The sequence below is a fragment of the Gavia stellata genome, chromosome 41 (genome assembly GCF_030936135.1).
Source record: "Gavia stellata isolate bGavSte3 chromosome 41, bGavSte3.hap2, whole genome shotgun sequence".
In the NCBI taxonomy this organism is placed as follows: Eukaryota; Metazoa; Chordata; class Aves; order Gaviiformes; family Gaviidae; genus Gavia; species Gavia stellata.
Window position 1 is genome coordinate 98,626 of NC_082634.1, and position 23,701 is coordinate 122,326.

The 23,701-nt window shown below is 68.2% G+C and overlaps 3 protein-coding genes across 3 annotated transcripts in view; 1 reads left to right on the forward strand and 2 right to left on the reverse strand.

Moving 5' to 3' along the window:
• Window positions 1-1,996: 1,996 nt before the first annotated feature.
• Window positions 1,997-7,329, reverse strand: EXOC3L2 (exocyst complex component 3 like 2). Its single transcript, XM_059833145.1, has 11 exons — window positions 6,900-7,329; window positions 5,840-6,443; window positions 5,467-5,581; window positions 5,019-5,129; window positions 4,610-4,710; window positions 4,140-4,247; window positions 3,928-4,063; window positions 3,382-3,504; window positions 3,156-3,311; window positions 2,955-3,076; window positions 1,997-2,255 (listed from the first exon to the last, which is right to left on the reverse strand). Exons 1-11 carry the CDS (start codon window positions 7,327-7,329, stop codon window positions 1,997-1,999), a joined length of 2,265 nt encoding a protein of 754 aa, XP_059689128.1.
• Window positions 7,330-11,705: 4,376 nt separating this feature from the next.
• Window positions 11,706-19,714, forward strand: MARK4 (microtubule affinity regulating kinase 4). Its single transcript, XM_059833190.1, is given in 19 exon segments — window positions 11,706-11,756; window positions 12,767-12,964; window positions 13,514-13,567; window positions 13,671-13,719; window positions 13,820-13,885; window positions 14,124-14,194; window positions 14,650-14,706; window positions 15,117-15,353; window positions 15,625-15,744; window positions 16,161-16,260; window positions 16,353-16,462; window positions 16,548-16,698; window positions 17,132-17,346; window positions 17,661-17,717; window positions 17,719-17,765; window positions 17,847-18,110; window positions 18,187-18,266; window positions 19,347-19,391; window positions 19,617-19,714. Coding segments are annotated over 19 exon segments (2,037 nt in total). The 3' UTR covers window positions 19,682-19,714.
• A 1,668-nt stretch (window positions 19,715-21,382) lies between these two features.
• Window positions 21,383-23,701, reverse strand: part of ERCC2 (ERCC excision repair 2, TFIIH core complex helicase subunit) — a 6,098-nt gene continuing 3,779 nt past the window's right edge. Inside the window, 5 exon segments of the mRNA XM_059833147.1 lie at window positions 21,383-21,629; window positions 21,820-22,009; window positions 22,481-22,604; window positions 23,056-23,116; window positions 23,119-23,349. Of these exon segments, the coding sequence (XP_059689130.1) occupies window positions 21,451-21,629; window positions 21,820-22,009; window positions 22,481-22,604; window positions 23,056-23,116; window positions 23,119-23,349 (785 nt within the window). The 3' untranslated portion in view covers window positions 21,383-21,450.

Sequence of the window (23,701 nt, forward strand, 5' to 3'; positions counted from 1 at the left end):
ATGCCCAGTTTGGGGGTCCTTGCCCAGTCGGGGGGGGGTCACTCTCCAGTCTGGGGGGGTCCTTTCCCAATTTGGGGGGGTCTGTGCCCAGTCCAGGGGTCCCCTGCCTAGCTGGGTGCTGGGGGGGGTGTCACCCATGCCTGGTTGGGGGGGTCTTTGCCGAGTTTGGGGGGTCCCTGCCCAGTCTGGGGGTCCCCTCCCAGCCAGATGCTGTGGGAGGGCTGTGTTGGCTATGCTGAGTTGGGGGGGTTCCCCTGCCCCCCCCCAGCCCTGCTGCCGGGGGGGGGTTTCCTTCCTTCCCCCGAGGCCTTGACGTCAGGCGCCGGGTGATTCACGCCGGGGCTGGCACGCGGACGCGCCAGGACACGCCGGGCACACCCTGGGGTGGGTGTCATCCCCCCCCATGCCCGGGGATGCACTCGGGGACTGTGGGGACAAAGCAGGTCCATGTCCCCATGTACCTGCGTGGTGACATCCCTGTCCCCGTGTATACCTGCGTGGTGACATCCCTGTCCCCGTGTCCCCAGACATGGTCTCATCCCTGTCCCCATGTGTCCCTGCATGGTCCCATCCGTGTCCCCATGCATCCAGACATGGTGACATCCCTGTCCCCACGTGTCTGGGCATGGTCCCATCCCTGTCCCCATGTGCCTGGGCACAGTGACATCCCTGTCCCCACATTCCCATCCCTGTGCCACCTTCCCCCCCGCCACGGCCCGCCGTCCCATGCCCCGTCCCTGCGCAGGGGCCACCCCTGTCCTTTCCCAGGTCTCCCCGTCCCTTCCCGCCGCCCCCACCCGACGCTGCTGCTTCCGCCCCTGTCGCCGCTGTCCCCTTCCCATGGCACAGGGGACAGTGACCCTGGCCCCGCTCCTGCCGCGGCCGCGCCGGGGCCACTTATTTTTAGCCCTTGCTCCTTCCTGGCCAGATCCGGCACTCGCCTATTTTTGACACGGCAGGGCGGGGGGGGGCACACGGTGGCCTCATCCATAGTCGCCCCAGGATGCGCTGAGACCTGATGAGCTTGTGGCAGCAGTGGGTGATGATGGTCTGGGGGTGGCTGGTGGCAGGAGGGACACGGGGGTGACCGTATCCTGTGTCGTCCCCCCCCGCCGTTTTCCAGCACAGGGGGGACAGGGTGTCCCACGAGGCGCCGGATCCAGGCGCCGAGGCGGGGTGGAGCGGGATGGAGTGGGGCCAGGGTGGCTTCCCCCCCACCCCCCCCAGGGCCTGATCCTGCGCTTGGCTGAGCCATGCTGTCCCCAACCCTCTGCCACCCATCGGGGTCCAGACGGGTGTCCCCCCAGTGCCAGGAAGGGCCGTTGTGTCCCCCTGTCCTCCCCCCGCGGTGGCTTCCCGGCGAGGCACCGGCAGCCCTTTCCTTCCTCCCCCTCCCGGAGTGGCCACCACGGGACGGAGCCTCGCACGGCCTCGCACGAGGAATCAGCTCCCGCATGGGGACGACCCCATGTCCTCTGTCCCCTGTGCATGGGGACAGCCCCGTGTCCCCCAGTCCCTGTGCACGAGGTGTCCCCGTGTCCCCTGTCCCCACGCACGCGAACCTGGAGTGAGAGCAAGGGACGAGGATTGGCTCCAGCGTTAATTTACAGCTTTGCCACCATTTCTACACAGTCCCGGGGGGGCTCCGAGCTGGGGCAGTGCAGCCCCCCCAGGCCTGGGGGGCTCCCAGCACAGCGAGGGCGATGCACCCAGCCTTGGGGGAGGCATGCACCCCGACTCGGAGCGCAGCATTGCACCCAGGTCTAGGGTGCAGCGATGCACCCAGCCCTGGGGGAGGCAAGCACCCAGCTTTGGGGTGCAGCACTGCACCCAGCTTCGGGGCACAGCATGGCACCCTGCTCTGGGGGAGGCGAGCACCCAGCTTTGGGGTGCAGCATCGCACCCAGCTATAGGGCACAGCGATCCACCCACCTCCAGGGCAGGCGTGCACCCAGCTCCAGGGTGCCTTGCTGCACCCACCTGCGGGCACGGGCGCTCAGAGCCGCGCCTGGCCGGGGCGCTGGGGGTGCGGGCGGCGCAAGCGGAGGCGGGAGAGGCGTGCCAGGCGGGGCAGGTGGAAGGGCAGGCATCGCACCTCGCGGGCCACCGCCAGCTCGGAGAAGAAGGCACGTTGGCGCGGCAGCCCCGGCTCGGCCTCGCTCTGCTCCAGGTCCTGCACCACCCCCAGGATCTCCTGCCGCGCCGCCTGGCCCCGCAGACCCCGCACGTCCAGCAACGCCGCCACGTGCTTCCGCCTGCAGGATGGGGACGCTCAGGGGACGGGGACACCGGCCGCCCGGCACCCCGGTCCCCTGGGAGAGGCACGTGCCCAGATTTGGGGGTGCAGCATTGCATCAAGATCAGGGCAAGGCGTGCACCCACCTTTGGGGTGCAGCATTGCACCCAGCCCTGGGGTGCAGCATGCACCCAGCTTTGGAGCACAGTGATGCACCCAGATTTGGGGTGCAACATTGCACCCACCTTTGGGGCGCAGCGCTACACCCAGCTCTGGGGCAAATCCTGGTCCCAGGTTTAACTGGTACCAGTTGCAGCCAGGACTGGTTCTGTTTCAAGCCCCCGAAGTGGCGGCGTCCTGCTGTGCCTGCGCGTGCCACCGGCCCCCTGGGGAACTCGGGGACGGGGAGGGGACTTGGCGCAGGGCCGTGGCCGCTTCCCGGCGGGCGGCCAGGAGGGACCGGCAGCGGGGCGGGAGCTGCCGGGAAGGACGGACGCGGCGTCCTGTCACCCCGCTTTGGTCCCCGTGGGGACACCACGTCCTGCCCCCGTCCCTATGGGGAGGTGGCAGCTGGCCTGGCCATGCCATGCCACCCTGCTGCGGTGGCTATGGGGACATGTGCCACCCCACTCCTGTCCCTATGGGGCCATGACATCCCGCCTGGCCATGCCACCCCGCTGCCACCCTCCTGGGGCCACTGCCGGGTGTCAGCACTCACCGGATGTCGGGGAAGTCCCTCACCAGGACGCCCACCTCCATCTGCAGTGCCGCCGTGTCCTCCAGCACCAGCAGCTCCCTCAACCGCGGCACCACCGAATCCAGCCAGGGCGAGGCCGAATCCTGCCGGCGCAGAGGACCTCAGCACTGTCACCCCCACCCGAGAAGCACCCAAGGGTGCAGGGAGGGGATAGGGTCTCACCAAGCGGCTGAAGAGCTCGCGGAGCTGGCGGGCTTCGTCCCCGAGGCGGGCGGCCACCCGGGCGCGCATCTTGGCTGAGGTGCAGACCAAGCGCACCTGCAGCAGCGGCCGCACATACTCGATGAGCACCCGCCGGTGCACCTCACTCACCAGCACCTGCGGCACAAGGGTCAGCAGAAACTGCCGGTGATGGCAGCAACCCCACGGCATCAAACCCGGCACCCACCTGGTAGGGCTCGGGGCGCAGCGGGCGCAGCTTTTGGGTGAAGCTGGTGATGAGCATCACGATGGTGTCAAAGGCGTCGGAGCTCGTCAGCCACTTGCGCTTCATCAGCTTGTTGAAGTAGGGCTGGGGGGGACGCAGCTGGGGTGGGCAGCTGTCCCTGCACCCATGGGTGGCACCCTGGGTGGTGGCCGAGGGGTGGGATGCCACCTGGAGCATTGCACCCATGGGCGTCACCTGGCTCAGCACCCAATGTATGGGCACCATGACAATTGCACCCCTGGGCATCACCCCGGCTCAACACCCAATGTATGGGCATCATGACCATTGCACCCATGGGCATCGCCCGGCTCAGCACCCAACGGATGGGCACCATGACCATTGCACCCATGGGCATCGCCCGGCTCAGCACCCAACGGATGGGCACCATGACCATTGCACCCATGGGCATCGTCTGGCTCAGCACCCAACCAATGGGCACCCTGCCCAGCACCCTGGTGCACCTCGCTGGCCGTCACCTCCCCAGGCCATCCCGCGCTGTGTGGGCACCTTGAGGTCCTCGAAGAGGCGCTGGGTGAGGACGTGGTTGCAGAGCCGGGTCACCTTGTCCAGGGTGGCGTGAGCCTGGCGCCGGGGCTCCTCGCTCTCTGGGTGCCCAAACTGCGCCAAGCGCTCAGCGAAGGTCCTGCCACAGGGAGGTCAGTGGGTGCTGCTGGGTGCTGCAGGGACCTGGGGAGGGGGTGTGCTCGGGGTGCCTTCACCTGAAGGGGGGGCAGCAGTTGACCAGGGCGATGGCTCGGCCGGTGGCACTGTCAGGTGGGGTGGCTTCGCCAGGGGCCTCCAGGAACCGCTCCACCTTCCGCTGGAAACTGAGGGCACCCACATGGGTCACCTGTGCTGGCGCTGTGGGGACCCAGCACCCAGGGGACCCCAGCACCCAGGGGACCTGGCACCCTGGGGACCCAGCACGCAGGTGACCTGGCACCCTGGGGTCCTGGCACCCAGGGGACCCGGCACCCAAGGGACCCCGGCACCCAAGGGACCCCAGCACCCAGGTGCCACGCTCCCCCTGTGCCCCCAGTGGCCATCCCAGGTCTGTCCTGTGGCTCCTGTCCCCCCACGGTGCCCATGTCCCTGTGCCCATCCCCTGTGCCCCCACATCCCCATGCCCAGCCCCCATGTCCCTGTGCCCTCATGTCCCCTCCTTGTCCCCCCGTGTCCCTGTGCCCACCTGTGCAGGAAGGCCACCAGCACGCCCAGGAGGCTGTGTGCCATCTCCATGCCAAACTCGGGGGTGATCTGGGGGGCTCGGTCCACGTGCGCCCGCAGCAGCTGTGGGCATGGGCACCACTGGGGGTGGGGGCACAGCCACCAGCCCGCTGTCCCCCGGGGACACAGCCACCACCCTGGCGTCCCCTGGGGTACCAGCCACCCCACCATCCCCTTGGGGCACCTTGGCATCCTGGCATCCCTATGGGGTACCCTGGCACCCTGCCATCTCTATGGGGTGCCCAGCCACGCCAGCACCCCTACAAGGCTGCGGGTCACCCCGCAGAGCCCTGAGTCCCCAGGGGATGTGCCCAGGGGACAGAGCAGGGGGGGTGTCAGGTGCAGGTGCCCAGTAGGCGCCGTGCCCATACCCCAGTGACGCGGGTGGCCAGTCCCTCCTGCAGCTCCTGGCTGGAGGTCTCCTCTGCCCACGTGTCCTCGCTGAGCTGCAGCTCCTGTGCCACCGCCACCTCCACCTTCACCTGGCACCGGGCACAGTGGGGCACTGGGCGTGGGGACAGCGGGGTGCAGGGTACCCTGCCAGCCCCCAGCCCTGGGACCATCCTGGTGCCCATGCCAGTTGCACCACAGTGCCCACTGTGTGCCCATCCCAGTGCCATCTGGGTGTCCATCCCAGTGCCACCACAGTGCCCACTGTGTGCCCATCCCAGTGCCACCACGGTGCCCATCATGTGCCCATCCCAGTGTCCACCCCAGTGCGAGTCCCAGTGCCACTCTGGTGCCAATCATGCCTCCATCCCAGTCCCTACCCCAGTCCCCATCCCTTGCCCGTCCTGGTGCCCGCCGTGGTGCCCGTACCTTGACGGCAGCAATGCAGGAGCTCTCGAGGCTGCGCTGGGTCTCGGGGGGCAGGAGGGGCCCCAGTGCCTGTGCCTGCAGCAGGGCCCCCACCTCAGGGTGCCCCAGCACCTCCCTGCGGGCACAGGGACCTCACAGCACCCACCCACAGTGGCAATGGGGTGCCCAGCACCCACCACCATCCAGAGGACAGCCCTAGAGGTGCCCAGTGTGCTCGGGGGTGGCACTGGGTGGCAAGGGGTGCCCGGCGTGCCAGGGGTGCAGGTGCTGTGGGGTCCCATGGGTGACACTGGGTGGCATGGGGTGCCCAGTGTGCCAGGGGCATGGATGCTGTGGGGTCCCGCGGGTGACAGCAGGTGCCGGGGGGGCTCACCTGGGGTAGGTGTTGCTGTGCCAGTCGAGCAGCAGGTAGAGGTCAGGCACGGCGAGGGGTCTCTGCGCCAGCGTGCCCAGCTGCTGTGCCAGTGCCCGGTGGTACCCACGGGCGTAGACCCCGAAGGCACCGTACTCGGGGGGGTAAGCGGGTGCCACATGGCACCGCACAGCCCCCAGATCGCCCACCAACCGAGCCGCTAGCGCTGCCAACCGGGCACCCAACCCAGCGGCGGGTGCCACCTGCGCCAACCTCTCGCCCGCCGCCCGTCCCACCGCCTCCTGCCAGCGGCGCCGGAGGGCACGCGGGCGGCCCGGCGTGCCCGGTGGGTGCTGGCGATCGGCCACCTCCTCCTGCTCCAGCACCCGGATCACTGAGCGCAAGGGGGGGTAGGGGCGCCCGGCGGGCACTGCTTCGCCCACCACTGCCCAGAGCTGCGCCAGTAGCGCCTCGTAGAGCAGCGCCACGTCCCGCGCCTGCCGCCCAGCCGTGGGGACAGGGGACAGGGATGAGGATGAGGCCACACACTCCGCCTCCAGCGCGATGATCTGCTCGTCGGCCGCCACCAGCTCCCGCCGCTGGATCAGCTCCAGGATCTCCAGCACTGGGCGGGGGGGGAGGCACCCATGGGTGATCTGACGGCACCCAAGGCCACCCATGGCCCATGGCGCATGTCCCCATCTCACGATGCCCCATCCCCCATGCCTCCATGGTCCCATGTCCCCATGTCCCACAATCCCTATGCCAATGTCCCTCCATGTCCCATGTCTTCCCATGGCCCCATGCCCACACCCTACGTTTCATGGTCCCTCATGTCCTCTTATGTCCCCATGTCCCCATCCCCATGTCCCCACCCCCTCGTCCCCATGCCTACAAGTCCCATATCCCCATTCCCATGTACCCATCCCCATGTCCCACACATCCTACATCCCCATCCCCATGTCCCCATGTCCACACGCCCCATGTCCCCATCCCCACGTCCCACATCCCCATGCCCATGCCCCATGTCCCCAAGTCCCATGTCCACCCCCCCGTCCCCATGCTCCCCGTCCCGTCTCACCCGAGAGCGGTTCCCTGGCCTTCCCGCGCCCCTCCTGCCGCTGTCCCCCGCCGTCCTGGTCCCCGTCGGACACCCCCTCACTCTCCACTGTTGGCGGGCGCTCGCCCGCGGACCCCCGCCGTCCCCGTGTCCCCAAGGCCAGCCGCAGCAGCGAGCTGCGCTTGGGGACTGGCCTCTCCGCCAGCGCCTCCACGCTGGCCTTGCGCCGCCCCGGCAGCCGCCGCAACAGCCCAAAATCCTCCGACCGCCGCCGCGCCCGGCCACCGTCCCCATCCTCGTCTTTGGGGGGGGCGCGGCGAGCACGGCCAAAGGGTGCCAGCCCCACCAGGCGCTCCAGGGTGGCCCGGCGGCGGTAGCGGCTCTCAGGGTTGTCAGCGAAGGGGTCGCCATCCTCCTCCTCCTCCTTGGGTGTTTTCTTCAGCAGTGGCATGGCCTGTGAGGCAGCACCGGACACCCGGGCTGGCACCCAAAGGGCAGCTGGGACCCGGGGTGGCACCCTGACCCCCACCCGGCACACAGGGTGGCACCTGGCTCTTCACCTGGCAGCTGGGGTGACACCGGGCATTTGCACGGTGTGCAAATCCCACGAGTGTGCAAATAACCCTGAGCAGCCCCTGGGAGCAACCACATCCCCACGAGCGTGCAAACCCCCCCCGTGCACAGCCCCTGAGCTTGCACCACCCTCCGTGCACACCCAGTAAACACCTACACGCTCCTGAGCCTGCAAACTCCCCTCGCACAGCCTGCGAGCTTGCACAACCCTCCGTGCGCGCCGCACGAGCGCCCGCAACCTGCGAGGGTGCACGCCCCTCCTCGCACACCCCTGCGAGCACCCACGCTGCCACGAGCGCGCAAACCCCTCGGTGCGCACCCCGCGAGCGTGCACGGCTCCGCACACACCCAGCGAGCGTGCAAACCACCGCACGCACGCCCCTGCGTGCACCCACGGCCCGCCGGCGTGCCCACCCCTCTGCGCACCCCCCAGGAGTGTGCCCGCACCCAGTGGGCACCCCCAGCCCCGTGGGTGCCCGCAGACAGGCAGGGCCCTCGTGGCACACGTACCCCTGGCAGCGGACGCAGGCGGTGCTGCGGCGGTGACACCGGGCGCTGTGGCGGTGGCCGCGCCAGGCGGGCAGCGGCCGGGGGGTTTCCTGAGGAAGCGCCTCCCCGGTGCGGCCTCCCACGCCGGGGCAGGGTCAGCCCCGGTTCCGCTGGGTCACCGGGGACGAGGGGGGGACGAGGGGGGACCCCACTTTGCATGGCTGTCACCCCCTGCGTGGCACGGAAATGGGGCACCGATGGCACAGGGGACCCCGATGGCACTGGGACGGGATCCTGATGGCACAGGGGGACACCAGCGTGGCACAGGGATGGGACCATGGTGGCACAGGGGGGCCTGGGCATGGGACAGGACAAGACTGCCATGGCACAGGGGACACCACATAGCACAGGGACAGGACCCCGCATGGCACGGGGACAGGACTCCGATGGCACAGGGGGACACAGGCATGGCAGAGGGATGGGACCCTGCATGGGACAGAAACGGGACCCGCCTGGCACAGGGGACCCCACATGGCACAGGGACAGGATCCCGATGGCACAGGGGGACACTGAGGAGGCACAGGGACGGGACCCCACATGGCACAGGGGGATCCCACATGGCACGATGACAGGACCCCATCATGGCACAGGAGGACACTGACATGACACAGGTACAGGACTCCAATGGCACAAGGGACCCCAGCATGTTGTGGTGACATGACCCCACATGGCAAAGGGGGACCCAGGTGTGGGACAGGACAAGACCCGGATGGCACAGGGGACCCCATATGGCACAGGGACAGGACCCCCAATGGCACAGGGGACCCCAGCATGTTGTGGTGACATGACCCCACATGGCAAAGGGGGACCCAGGTGTGGGACAGGACAAGACCCGGATGGCACAGGGGACCCCATATGGCACAGGGACAGGACCCCCAATGGCACAGGGGACCCCAGCATGTTGTGGTGACATGACCCCACATGGCAAAGGGGGACCCAGGTGTGGGACAGGACAAGACCCGGATGGCACAGGGGACCCCATATGGCACAGGGACAGGACCCCCAATGGCACAGGGGACCCCAGCATGTTGTGGTGACATGACCCCACATGGCAAAGGGGGACCCAGGTGTGGGACAGGACAAGACCCGGATGGCACAGGGGACCCCATATGGCACAGGGACAGGACCCCCAATGGCACAGGGGACCCCAGCATGTTGTGGTGACATGACCCCACATGGCAAAGGGGGACCCAGGTGTGGGACAGGACAAGACCCGGATGGCACAGGGGACCCCATATGGCACAGGGACAGGACCCCAATGGCACAGGGGACACCATATGGCACAGGGGCAGGACCCCAATGGCACAGGGGACACATGCATGGCCCGGGGACAGGACACAGTGTCACAGGGGACCCCACATGTCACGGGGACAGGACCCTGATGGCACAGGGGACCCCACGTGTCACAGGGACAGGATCCTGGTGGCAAAGGGGACCCCACGTGTCACGGGGACGGGACCCTGGTGGCACAGGGGACCCCATATGGCACAGGGACAGGACCCCCAATGGCACAGGGGACCCCAGCATGGCCCGGGGACAGGACACAGTGTCACAGGGGACCCCACGTGTCACGGGGACAGGACCCTGATAGCAAAGGGGACCCCACGTGTCACAGGGACAGGACCCTGGTGGCAAAGGGGACCCCGCGTGTCACGGGGACAGGACCCCAATGGCACAGGGGACACATGCATGGCCCGGGGACAGGACACAGTGTCACAGGGGACCCCACATGTCACGGGGACGGGACACAGTGTCACAGGGGACCCCACGTGTCACAGGGACAGGACCCCGGTGGCAAAGGGGACCCCACATGTCACGGGGACAGGACCCTGGTGGCAAAGGGGACCCCATATGGCACAGGGACAGGACCCCAATGGCACAGGGGACACATGCATGGCCCGGGGACAGGACACAGTGTCACAGGGGACCCCACATGTCACGGGGACGGGACACAGTGTCACAGGGGACCCCACGTGTCACAGGGACAGGACCCCGGTGGCAAAGGGGACCCCACATGTCACGGGGACAGGACCCTGGTGGCAAAGGGGACCCCATATGGCACAGGGACAGGACCCCAATGGCACAGGGGACACATGCATGGCCCGGGGACAGGACACAGTGTCACAGGGGACCCCACATGTCACGGGGACAGGACCCTGATGGCACAGGGGACCCCACGTGTCACAGGGACAGGACCCCAGTGACACATGGGACCCCACATGTCACGGGGACAGGACCCTGGTGGCACAGGGGACCCCATATGGCACAGGGACAGGACCCCAATGGCACAGGGGACCCCAGCATGGCCCGGGGACAGGACACAGTGTCACAGGGGACCCCACGTGTCACGGGGACAGGACCCTGATAGCAAAGGGGACCCCACGTGTCACAGGGACAGGACCCTGGTGGCAAAGGGGACCCCGCGTGTCACGGGGACAGGACCCCAATGGCACAGGGGACCCCACGTGTCACAGGGACAGGACCCCAGTGACACATGGGACCCCACATGTCACGGGGACAGGACCCTGGTGGCACAGGGGACCCCATATGGCACAGGGACAGGACCCCAATGGCACAGGGGACACATGCATGGCCCGGGGACAGGACACAGTGTCACAGGGGACCCCACGTGTCACGGGGACAGGACCCCGGTGGCACAGGGGACCCATCATGACCCGGTGCCACCCCCCGGCCCCGGGTGGCACACGGGGACCGCGGCGCACGGCGGGTCTGGCACCACGCGACGCCCTGTCCCCCCCGCCCGCGCGTGCCCGTGCCCCCCCCGGGTCCCCACCAGCCCACGTGACGTCGAGCCCCTCCGCATAACACCTCCGCCGGGCACTCAGGGGTTAACACCCCCCCGACCGCCGCTGATTGGCCAGCACAGCAACCAATCGGAAGGGGGCGGTGGCGCAGGCCCCGCCCCCGCCGGGAGGCCGGCCGGGCTGTCTCCATGCCTCGGCGCAGCCAATGGGAAGGAGCCGCGGCCGCGCCCGGCGGCTCGTGATCGGCCATCGCGCGGGGGGGGGGCGGGACCAGCCCCGCCCCGATGCGCCTCTTAAAGGCAAAGGGCGGGGCAGTGCCCTCCCCGTGCCCCCGCCGCGCCCCACGCGTGTCCCTGCAGGTCCCCAGCCGGGGGTCGGTCCCACAGCCGCAGTTCCGCACTCCCGGCCACCCCCGTGCCCCTGAGCGCCCGGTACCCCCAAACACCCCCTGCACCCCGTGACAGCCCCCCCCGAAGGGTCCCTGCACCCCCAAACACCCCCCGCCCCTAAAGGACAAACCAGCCCCCCCCCGCGCCCCTGAGCCCCCCCCCCCCGAATGCCCCCGCGCCCCCAGGTGAGCCCCGTACCCCCGGTCACACAGGCCCCCTCGCACCCCACCCCTCCGGCAGGTGCGCGGCCCCCTTAAGGGGCGTGGCCACCATCGCGGCGAAGCCCCGCCCAATCCCGCCCCGGTCCCGCTTCCGGTTCCGGTTCCGGCCCGGCCCGGCCCATGGCCGCCCCCGCCGCCGCCCGCCCCTAGGGCTCCCCCGCCCGGGCCCGGCCCGGCCCGGCCCCGGCTCCGCCTTCGTGCGCCCCGGCCCGGCCATGAGCCGCTGGTAGCGGCCGCGCCCGGTGCGCCCGGCCCGGCCCGGGCCTGCCCGAGCCCCGCCGGCCCCGAGCCTCCCCCCCCCGGCCCCGAGCCCCGGCCCCGCGGGTCAAGATGTCTTCGCGCTCCGCCCTGGCGGCGGGGAACGAGCGGAACGCGGACACGGTGAGCGGAGGGGCCGAGATGTACCGGGGGGGACGGCGGGTTTGTACCGGAGGGGCACCGGGAGGGGTCGGCTGGGAGCGGGGGGAGCACCGGGGAGGGCCGGGTTGGCACTGGGGGGGTCGGTTTGTACCTGGGGGGGAGGGGGTGGGCTGCACCGGAGGGGCACTGGGGGCGTCGGTTTGTATCGGGGGTACCGGGGGGGGCAGCGGGGGGGGCTGGTTTGTACAAGGGATACCCGGGGGGGGACGGTTTGTACCGGGGATATTGGGGGGAGTCGGTTTGTACCGGAGGGGGGCACCGGGAGAGGGCGGGTTGTACCAGGGGGCCACCGGGGGGGGCCGGTTGTACTGGGGGGGGTGTCGGTTCTTACCGGGGAGGGGCACAGGCGGGCAGGTGCTGGGGCCACCAGTAAGCAGCAATGGGGGGTGGGGGGGGCACTGGTGTGATGGGGGGGCCCCGCGGCCGGGAAGGGGGGGACACGCCAGGGCTGTCGGAGCCTTCCAGTCACTGTTGGGGGGTCCCAGGCGTGCGGGCGGGAGACCCAGGCGTCCGGGCAGCGGGCGAGGCCAGGACGCGGCCCCGGAGCCGGTCAGGCCGGATCCGTCCCCACCCTGCCGGCTGGGGCAGCGTCCCCCCCGCCGGGGGCCTTTGGGTGGTGCTGGGGGGGGGCACCCCTGTGATGAGCTGGGGGGAACCTCATCAACGCCGTCCCCCCTGTGATGAGCTGGGGGGGGGGTCTCGGCAGCATCATTCCCCCTGCAATGAGCTGGGGGGGTTCTCAGTGATACCGGCCACTCCTGTGATGAGTTGCGGTGGGTCTCGGCAGCACCAGGCCCCTGTGTGATGAGCTGGGAGGGTCTCAGCTGTACGAGCCACTCCTGCGATGAGCTGGGGGGTCTCAGCAGCACCATGCGCTCCTGTGAGCTGGGGGGGCTGTCCCAGCAGTACCAGTCACTCGTGCGATGATCTGGGGGGGGTGTCTCAGCCACATGTCCCCTCCCTGTCCCCAGCTCGCGGGCCTGGGGGGCAGCCGCTCGGAGAAGGGCTCGGCCTGGTCCAGCCGCTCACTGGGCGCCCGCTGCCGCAACTCCATCGCCTCCTGCCCCGAGGAGCAGCCCCACATCGGCAACTACCGCCTGCTGCGCACCATCGGCAAGGGCAACTTCGCCAAGGTCAAGCTGGCCCGGCACATCCTCACCGGCCGCGAGGTGGGAGCGGTGCGCAGGGGTCCCTGGGGGTGATGGGAGGGAGCTGGGGGGAGAAACAGGGGTCCTGGGGGGGCAATTGGAGGGAGATAGGGGGTCCTGGGGGGGCAATTGGAGGGAGATAGGGGGTCCTGGGGGGCAATTGGAGGGAGATAGGGGGTCCTGGGGGGCAATTGGAGGGAGATAGGGGGTCCTGGGGTGAGTTGGGAGGTTCCTGGGGGGCAATTGGAGGGAGCTGGGGGGCCCCAAGGGAAGGTGGGGGGGCCTGGGAGAGAGATAGGGGCAGCTGGGAGGAGTTGGGGGGTCCTGGGGGCAACTGGAAGGAGCTGGGGGGCAACTTGGGGGAGAAATGGGGGTCCTGGGGTAGGTGGGTGCCCCCAGGGGCGTTATGGGGAGGCGTGGGGGGAGCTGGGCATTCCTGAGGGGGGCAACTGGGAGGAGACTTGCGATGCTGGGGGGAATTGGGTGCCTGTGGTGGTGGGGGTCTGGGGGTAACCAGCCGTGCTGCACCCACCTCGTGTCCCCCCCCTCACCCCCCCGGTTCCTTCCCAGGTGGCCATAAAAATCATCGACAAGACGCAGCTGAACCCCACCAGCCTCCAGAAGGTGGGGGGGGGGCACAGGCTGGGGGGAGGGCACAGGGTGGGGGGCAGCCCCCTGGGGGGTCCTGGCCCCCCCCACTAATGCCTTTGACCCTCCCTCCGTGCAGCTCTTCCGGGAAGTTCGCATCATGAAGGGTCTGAACCACCCCAACATTGGTGAGTGGGCCCCCTGACTGGGGACATGGGGGGCACCTGTGGGGCATGGGGGGGCACCCATGGGTGCCCGTGCTGATCCCCCCTCCCTGCCCCCCTGCAGTGAAACTGTTTGAGGTCATTGAGACAGAGAAGACGCTGTACCTGGTGATGGAGTATGCCAGCGCTGGTGAGAGACTCCCCCCGCCCCTGGGCACCCTGACCCCCCTTGTGGGTGCTGCACACCTCCCCTGGGGGCCCTGCCCCACCTGGATGCACCCCAGGGTGCTGGAGTGGGGTTAGGGGGTGCACCTGGGAGTCTAATGGGGGGCATGGTGCCTATCTTCTGGAGGGGGGGGGGGGTGTTGGGCTGGGGGGTGCTGTGCCTGGGGGGGGCGTGGTGCGGGCACCCATGGGTGTCCCTGCAGGTGAAGTGTTCGACTACCTCGTGTCCCACGGGAGGATGAAGGAGAAGGAGGCACGGGCCAAGTTCAGACAGGTGGGGGGCACTGGGGGGGGCACCAGGACATGGCAGGGGGCTGGCGACAGTGGGAGGGGGGCTGGTGTGGGGCTGGGGAAATCGTAGGGGGCTGGTGTGGGGACGTGGTGCTGTTGTGGCGTGGGGCTGGGGACATTGTGGGGAGGCTGACATGCAGCGGGGGGACGTGGTGGTGTGGGACGGGGGACGTGGGGGGGGGCTGGCACAGGGCAGGGGGGAACGTGACGCTGCGGTGGCATGGGGCTGGGGACATCGCAGCGAGGGGGTGTCCATGGGGGAGGGCTGGCACGTGGCAGCCACACGTGGACAGGATCGATCCCCCCCCGGGCCACTGGCTGCGGCATAGATCAGGGTGGGACGAGAGGCTGAGCAGGGGCACTGTGGGGGAGGGACACCGGTGGCAGTGGGGACAGCGGACACTGGTGATACCCTGCTGACACTCGCCCTGTCCCTAGATCGTCTCGGCTGTGCACTACTGCCACCAGAAAAACATCGTCCACCGGGACCTCAAGGTGGGACCCAGCTGCCCCACGGTGTCCCCTGCTGGGGGTGGCCCTGGGCAGAGGGCCACGGGGTGCCCTGCGGCCGTGCTGCCCGGTACCGTGCCCTTCCCGGTGTCCCTGTGCCACGTGGGGTGCCTGGTACAGTGCCCATCCCAGTGTCCCCATGCCCGATGCAGTGCCCATCCCAGTATCCTCATCCTGGTGTCTCCGTGCTGGACACCATGCCCATCCCAGTGTCCCTATCCCACTGTCCCTGTGTCAGATGCGGTGCCTGTCCTGGCATCCCTGTGCTGGACACGGTGCCCATCCCAGTGTCCCCGTCCTGGCGTCCCTATGCCCGATGCGGTGCCTGTCCTGGTGGCCCCATGCTGGACATGGTGCCCATCTTGCCATCCCCGTACCCGTCCCGGTGCCTGCAGGCAGAGAACCTGCTGCTGGATGCCGACGCCAACATCAAGATCGCTGACTTCGGGTTCAGCAACGAGTTCACGCTGGGCTCCAAGCTGGACACCTTCTGTGGGTCCCCCCCCTACGCCGCCCCCGAGCTCTTCCAGGGCAAGAAGTACGACGGTCCTGAGGTCGACATCTGGAGCCTGGGCGTCATCCTCTACACCCTGGTCAGCGGCTCCCTGCCCTTCGACGGCCACAACCTCAAGGTGGGCAGTGGGGACAGTGTCCCCTCCTGTCACCCGGCCCTGTCCTATCCCCTCTTTGGCTGGAGACAGTGATCGTCCTGTCTCGGCCTCGTGCCCAGCAGGGAACAGTGCCTGTAACCCCCGACTGCGGGGCAGCGCCCTACCTGTCCCCATGCCTGGCTGGGGACAGTGCCCGTCCCGTCCCCATGCCCATTGCAGGGACAGTGCTCATCCCATGCCAGGGCGTGGGTGCCCCCACCCTGACCTGTGCGTGTCCCCCCCCCTCACCCAGGAGCTGCGGGAGCGGGTGCTGCGGGGCAAGTATCGGGTGCCCTTTTACATGTCGACTGACTGTGAGAACATCCTGCGCCGGTTCCTGGTCCTGAACCCGGCCAAGCGCTGCACCCTTGAGGTGAGGGGGCACCCGGGGTAGGGTCACAGGGGGGCACAGGGCTTGCGGGGGGCACTGGGCTGGGGCTGGCACAGCTGGGACAGGCGCTGTCCCACCCCGATGGGGCACATCCCCTGGCTGCTCTGCTCCCCACCCTGTGGGCTCCTCCAGGCCGGCTCCCCCTTCCCCGATGCTCTTAATTAGCCTAATTAGCTCCAGGGCTAATTACAAGCTGTCAGTGCCTGTGGACAGGTAGGCACAGGCAGGATGCAGCCACCCATGCCCTGGCTGGAGCTGCTGGCAGGGGCCAGGTGCCCTGGGGTGGCATCGGTGGGAGGGGTAAGCCAGCTGGGAGGGTGCCCTGTGCCTGCTGTGTGCTCGTGGCACTCGTGGCACGCCACCGGTGGCACCTGTGGCACCCCACCGGTGCCCCGCAGCAAATCATGAAGGACAAGTGGATCAACATCGGCTACGAGGGTGACGAGCTGAAGCCCTACAAGGAGCCTGAGGAGGACTTTGGGGATGCCAAGCGCATCGGTGAGGGCACGGTGCCACCCTGGCACCCCGGGGTGGGGGTCTGCTGCACCCCGGGACCGGCAGTGCCCCCTCACCATCCCCACTCCCCACAGAGGTGATGGTGGGTATGGGCTACACCCGGGAGGAGATCAAGGAGTCCCTGAGCAACCAGAAGTACAACGAGGTGACAGCCACCTACCTCCTGCTGGGCAGGAAGAACGAGGTGAGGTGATGCGCGGTGGCACTGCTGTCCCCGCCCTGGGATGCTGGGCAGGGCCGGTGACGGTCACTGCCGGCCACAGGTGGAGGCAGGCGAGTCGCGTACAGGCAGCAGCCTCTCCCTGGCCCGGGTGCGGGCACCCAGCGAGACGGCCAACGGCACCGGCAAGACGTCCTCGCACAGCAAGAGCCAGCGCGGTGCCACCACCTACCACCGGCAGCGGCGGCACAGTGACTTCTGTGAGTGTCCCGCGTCCCCTGTTCCCAGGGTGGGCACTGTGTCCCATGCCCGCAGGGGTGGGCATCATGCTTGTGGGGTGCAGGACAGGGTGGGCTTTGTGCCTGTGGGGTGCAGAGTGGGGTGGATACCTGGTCCCACGCCCACAGCGTGCAGAGCAGGGTGGGCTCAATGCCTGCGAGGTGCAGGGGGGAGTGGACACCAGCTCCCATGCCCACTGGGTAGAGGGCAGGGTGGGTATCTGGTTCCATACCCGTGGGGTGCAGGGGCAGGGTGGGCACCCTCTCCTACATCCCATGGGGTTGCTGGTCCAGCCGCGTCCCACGGAACCCCTTCCATGGCACAGCAGGCAGGACCCTTGCCCCATGCTTGGTGGGGAGCAGGCAAGACTGGCCACCGCTGCCTGCACCCTCCCTGACCCTCCCCGGCCCTCAGGCGGCCCCTCGCCAGTGCCCATGCACCCCAAGCGCAGCCCCACCAGCGCGGGAGATACGGAGCTGAAGGAGGAGCGCATGCCCACCCGCAAGGCCAGCTGCAGCGTGGTGGGCAGCGGGCGCGGGATGCCCCCCTCCAGCCCTATGGTCAGCAGCGCCAACAACCCCAACAAGTCCGAGATCCCGGACCGGCACAAGGACGGTGCCATCAACACGGTGAGCATGGTGGCGCAGTGGGCATGGGGCTGGGGGCATGGCTCAGGGCAGCGGATGCTTCTGGGGCTGGGGGAGCAGGGTGAGGGGCACCCGTGGGGCTGGGAGATGGGGTTGTGAGCACCCATGGAGGTGGGGAGCAGGCTGTGGGCACCTGTGGGGCTGGGGGAGCAGGGTGCAAGCACCTGTGGGGCCAGGAGATGGGGGTGCAGGCACCCATGGATCTGGGGAGCAGGCTGTGGGCACCCGTGGGGCTGGAGGAGCGGGGCAGGGGGGCACCCTGGTGCTGATGGCAGCAGGTGCCTGGTGCCTTGCAGAACAACCTCCCCTCAAGTGTGATGGCGCGCAGGAACACCTATGTCTGCACCGAGCGCCCCGGGCACTGACCGCCATTCGCTGCTGCAGAACGGCAAGGAGAACAGGTAGGGCGGTGGGCAACTCCCAGGGTCCCATCCTGTCTTCCCCCCACACACCTAACGCCTTCCTCTTGCCCCTGCCCGCAGCTCCGTCGCCAGCCGGGTGCCCCCGGCATCACCCTCCAGCCACAGCATCGCCGCCGCCTCCTCAGAGCGGGCCCGCCTGGCGCGGGGCACCACCGTCCGCAGCACCTTCCACGGCGGGCAAGTGCGGGATCGGCGAACGGGAGGGGGTCCCAATGGGCCCCCCGCCTCCCCGACGCTGGCACCCGAGGCCTCGCCGCTGCCCCAGAGCCGCTCGCGGGCCACCTCCAACCTCTTCAGCAAGCTGACCTCCAAGCTGACCCGCAGGTGAGAGGGCCACGGGCGCCGTGCCCGCCCCGCCGGTGCTGCCCTCGCCTTCCTCACTCCTTCTTCTCTCTTCCAGGGTCACTCTTGACCCCTCTAAGCGGCAGAGCTCTAATAGGTGCGTCTCGGGCACCCCCACGCCTCCAGGAGCCAAAATCAGTAAGTGCCTGGTGTCACTGGTGCCCATCACGGTGCCACTGGTGCTTGTCCCAGTGCCACCAGTGCTCACCCCGGTGCCTGTCCCGGCACCGCTGGTGTTTGTCCCAGCGCATGTCGCAGTGCTGCCGGTGTTTGTCCCAGTGCTCGTCCCAGTGCTGCCAGTGTCTACCCTGGTGCCTGTCCCAGTGCCACCAGTGTTTGTCCTAATGCCTGTCCTGGTGCCACCAGTGCCTGTCACGGTGCCATTCTGGCCCCGACGTGGTGCTACCAGTGCCTGTCCTGGTGCCCATCCTTGTGCCTGTCCCAGTGCTGCTGGCGCACACCGTGGTACCTGTGCCAGTGCCCGTCCCGGTGTCCATCCTGGTGCTGCCGGCGCCCGCCGCCTCGCTTTGCTCCTGTCCCTTCTCTTTCTGCCTCTCAGTCTTTGCTGTCGCTGGGGGGGGTTGGGGGGGGCACAGTTGTGCTCCACTGTGAGCTGGGGGCACTGTGGTGTGGGGGTGATGCCCCCCCGAAAATGGGTGTGAGCTTGGTGGGCGTGGTGTCTCTCAATGTGGACATGGTGCCCCCCCAAACTGGGCACAGCTTTGAGGGGGGAAGTGCCCATGCAAAACAGGCATGACCTGGGGGTGGGGGATTTCCCCCCTCCCCTTCCAAATTGGGGGTGCTGCCCTCCCCCCCAAATGGGCATCACCTTGGGGGACATGATGTGCCCTGAACTGAGGGTGGTGCCCCCCAAATTCAGGATTACCTTGGGGGGGTTGTTGATCTCCCCAGAATAGGGGTGGTGCCCCCAAAAACATGGGTATGACCCTGAGGGTATGATATACCCCCCAAAATTGGGGTGCTACCCCTCCCAAGGAGTATGAGCTTTGATGGTGTCCCCTGAATTGGGGACTGTGCCCCCCCAAATCGGGCACAGTTTGGGGGGGGGGCACAGTGACCCCAAAATGGGGACCGTACCCCTACATCATCCATGGGGCTGGTGCCCCCCAAAATGGGTGCAAAATGGGGGGGGGGCTTGTTGCTGCCCACAGCAGGCAGAGCTCGTGGCCCCCCCTGACGTGTGTCCCCCCTCCCCAGGGTCGCAGACGAACCTGAGAGAATCGGGGGACCTGCGCTCACAAGGTGAGTGCTGACACCCCTGGGTGCCCCCCAACCCCTGGGTGCTCCCCAGGGTGGGCAGCCCCCTGCCTATGCCACACCCATCCCTGGTGCCCCATAGCCCCCATTCCCGCCTCTGGTGCCCCCTGCCCACCCCATACCCTGCCCGCTACCCCATAGCCCCTTGCCCATGCTATAGCCACCCTTCCTGGTGCCTCATAGCCCCCTGCCCGCCTTTCCCCGCTGCAGTTGCCATCTACCTTGGGATCAAAAGGAAGCCGAACCCCGGCTGCTCCGATGCCCCTGGCATGTGAAGGTGACGAGCGCCCGGCCGGCCGAGGCGGTGATGGCGGCGCTGCGGCAGGCCACCCTCTCGGCCGGCTGCCGCGCGCGCCAGCCCCAGCCCTTCCTGCTCTCCTGCACCCACGACCGGGGCCCCAGCGAGCACTTCTGCCATTTCGAGGCCGAGGTTTGCCGGCTCCAGCGCCTCGGCCTCCACGGCGTGCTCTTCCGGCGCCTGGCTGGCACTGTCGGCGCTTTCCGTGCCACCTTGGCACGTGTGGCCGGTCAGCTCCAGCTCTAGGGACCTGCTGGAGCTGGGACCCCCCCCCTCGAGGGCTGCATCCCTCCTGGGGGGATGCACTGGAGCTGGGACCCCCCTGGGGGCTGTATCGGCACTGGGAGCCCCCAGTGGCTCCAGTCCCCCCCCAGGGGCTGCACCGGATCTGTCACCCAGGGCTGCGTTGGCATCAGGACCCCCCTGGGGTGTGTCAGATCTGGTGCCTGGGGCTGTATCGGCGCTGGGACCCCCCCCCCCCAAGGATGCACTGGATCTGGCACCCAGGGCTGCGGCGGAACTGAGACCCCCAACGCCTGCGGCAGATCTGGGATCCCCACCCCGAGGATGCACTGGATCTGGCACCTGGGGCTGCATTGCTACCGGGACCCCCCCAGGAGCTCCATCGGATCCAGGATTCCCACCCTGGAGGCTGCATTGGCAATGGGCCCCCCCCAGGAGCTGTATTGGCACCGGCACCAGGGCTCTGCGGTGGATCCAGGCCCCCTGAGAGCTGCGGCAGCTCTGGGACCCCCCCGGGGCCTGCCTCGGGGTCTGGCCTTCCCCCCGGGGGGCTGCCTCAGCTCCAGCATCCTCTTGGGGACATCAGCACCAGCACCGGGGGGCTTGCGGCAGCTTGGGGACCCTTGCTGATGGCAGCTCAGGGATCCGGGGTACCCCCGGGGCCCCTCCAGGCATCACTGGCTCCAGACCCCCAGGTGCTCCCGGACCCTTTGGCTATCTGTGGGGCCATCGGATCTGGCACCCCAGTAGCCCCTGGCTCTGGGACCTTGGGAAGCCCCAGCTCCAGGACCTTGGGGCCGTCGGTGCCAAGACCTTGGGGTCCACTAGCTCTGGGACCCCAGGGACTACCAGCTTGGGGACCTTGGGGGCATCAGCTCTGGGAACTTGGGGACATCATTTCTGGGACCTTAGCGTCCCCCAGCTCCCAGACTGGGGGTTCTACATCACCTCCAGCCCCCCCTGGATCCCCACTTCTACCCCACCCCTGGGTCCCCAGAGGTGTGGCTGCGTCCTGGGGTCCCCTGGAGCCCCCCCCTGGGGCCTGTCCCCATGTCCCCCAGCCCTGTACAGCCTGTAAATATGGCCTGGGGCTCCGGTGTTGGCCCCCCCTGCCCCCCCCAGCACATTTTTAAGTTATTCCTGCCCTTGTCTGTACCCCAACCCCCCAATAAACATAGGAAACCTGTTGGTGTTGGCACCCATCAGCGTCAGCACCCATCAGTACCAGGACCCCCCCCCCGGCAGTGGGACACATCACACACACCACCACCCCCTGCCCCCCCCAAATCATGGCCTTGGGCCATGGGCAAAGTTAAGGTGAATTTGCCTCTTGTAGGGCAGGAGGGGCCACAAAGGCACCCCAGGGTGGGGGGCATCCCTCTCGCTTGGGCGAGGACCCCTCCATGTGTTCCCCCCCCCAGCCTGGATGCCTGGGTTCACAGCAGGGACCAGCAGCGTTTATTGAGGCTGGTCCTGGGGGGGTGTCCAAGGGGGGGGGGTCCCCTATTTTTGAGCAGGGATCATGTCATCGATGGGCTGGTTCTGCTCCAGCTTCTTCTCCATCTCCACCATCAGCTTCACCCCATCCACCACCATCTGCACCTGCTCCACCTCTGAGAAGCCCAGGCGGTCGGCGTTGGAGATGTCGAAGACGGCGCCCACAGCCGCCGTGTCCACCCCACCTGGGGGGGGGGGGGAACGGGCGTGTCAGCATCCCACAGTGCCCCACAGCACCCATGTCCCCATTCCCACCTGTGCCAATTCCCACCTGTGCCCTATATCCCCCATGTACCTATGCCCACTTGTGCCTGAAATTCCACCCCCCTCATGTCATGTCCCAATGTCACCTCATCTCTGCATCCCCGTGCCCACCTGTGCCACGCTTCTGGAGGCGGAGGCGCTTGAGGATCTCCTCAAACTTGGGGTGCTGGCTGAGCTTGGGCAGGCGGACATGGACACCCCCCCGCAGCCCCGTCCCCAGGTTGGAGGGACAGGTCAGGATGTAGCCCAGGTGCTCCGTCCACATGAAGGGGTGGCCTGCCTTCTTGAAGATCTCTTCGATCTGGGACACACACACACACGTGGGACTGGGTCCCCACCCGCCACCGTCCTGACACCCAGCCTGGGGGCACCGCTGCCACCACCCTCCCAGGACACCCCCATCGCCCCCCCAGTGTCCCCTGTGCCCAAAGCGTGCCATCATCCCCATGTCCTCACCATACCTCTAATGTCACTCAGGTCCTCCGTGCCCCCATCTGTGTTTCCACTGCCCCCCAACTCCAATGTCCCCATTGTGCCCATATCCTCAAGACCCTCCATGTCCCTTCTATCACCCCCATGTCCCCCTGTGTCCCCAAAGCCCCCCCATGTCCCCCTGGGTCCCCAATGCACCCAAGACCCTCCATGCTCCCCATATCTCCCACATCCCCATCTCCTCCAAGGGCCCAATGGCCCCTATGTCCCCAGTGTCCCCCACATCCCACTATGTCATGTCCCCCCCCCCCACCCCGTCCCCTCTCAGGCTCTGACCCACCTTCTTGAGGCCGACGCAGAAGCGTCTGAACACCTCCTTCATGTTCCCCCCCTTCTCCATGGAGATGACACGGAGGTGGTCCTCTTCGTTCACCCATACCAGGAAGGTCTTATTGTCATTGTGCCTGGGGTGGGGGAGGCAGATACACACGACACCCCCTCAGCAGTGGCCTGAGGATGCAGGCGTCCGGGCACCCCAGATTCATCTGGGTGGTCCCTACATGCCCCCACCCCAAAGGTTGGTCCCAAACATGTGGATGCCCCCTGCAACCCCCCTAGGTGGGACCCAGGTGTCTGGGTGGTCTGTAACTGCCCCCCCCACACACACACAGGCAGGAGCCCCAAGATTTGAGTGCCCCCCCCCCCCCAGGTGGGACCTTGAACTGTGGGTGCCCCTTTGCACCTCTCCTAGGCAGGGTGCCCCCCCACATGGGTGCTCCCCACATCCCCCTGGTTGGGGCCCTGCTCCCTGGGTGCCCCTTGCTCCCCTCCCAGGTGGGGTCTGCAACACGTGGGTGCCCCCAGCACCCACCCACCACCCCCCCGCCAAGGTGGGTGCCCCTCGAGACGCCCCACCAGATGCCGCGGGCATCGGGCCAGTCGCGGGCCATGCCCGAGGCCAGCAGCAGGGGCGAGATGGTTTGTCGAAGAGGAAATGGTCATCGATGAGCTGCTGCTGCTCCTGCTCCGTCATGGCCTTCAGCGGGTAGTACCGGCCCTTGAACTCCCCCTCCAGGCTGTTCAGGGCTGCAGGAGGGGCGGGGTCACGGGTGAGAATGGGCACGCCCACAGGCCACGCCCACCCATCATTAGCCACGCCCTTCGACACCTGCTCCCCTGCCACACGTGCCAGGCCATGGCCACGGCCCTCTGCCAAGCCCACACGCAGGCCACGCCCACCTCTACCCCCCATATGCCACGCCCCACCGCCACCCAAACCCCACACCCGTGTTGGGTGTGGCCACAGGTACCTGCCCCACCCACATCCACCCAGGCCACTCCCACACCCACCAGCCACACCCAGACCATGCCACACCCTGTATCCACTTGCCACGCCCCCCTCTGCCTCACATCACACCCCCAAGACCACGCCCCCAAGCTGTTTCCTCCCATGTGTAGTACCCCAGCCCCTGCGGCAGGCCATGCCCCCTGCTGAAAGCCACGCCCCCAAAGACCACGCCCCCAAAGACCACGCCCCCAAAGACCACGCCCCTCACCATTA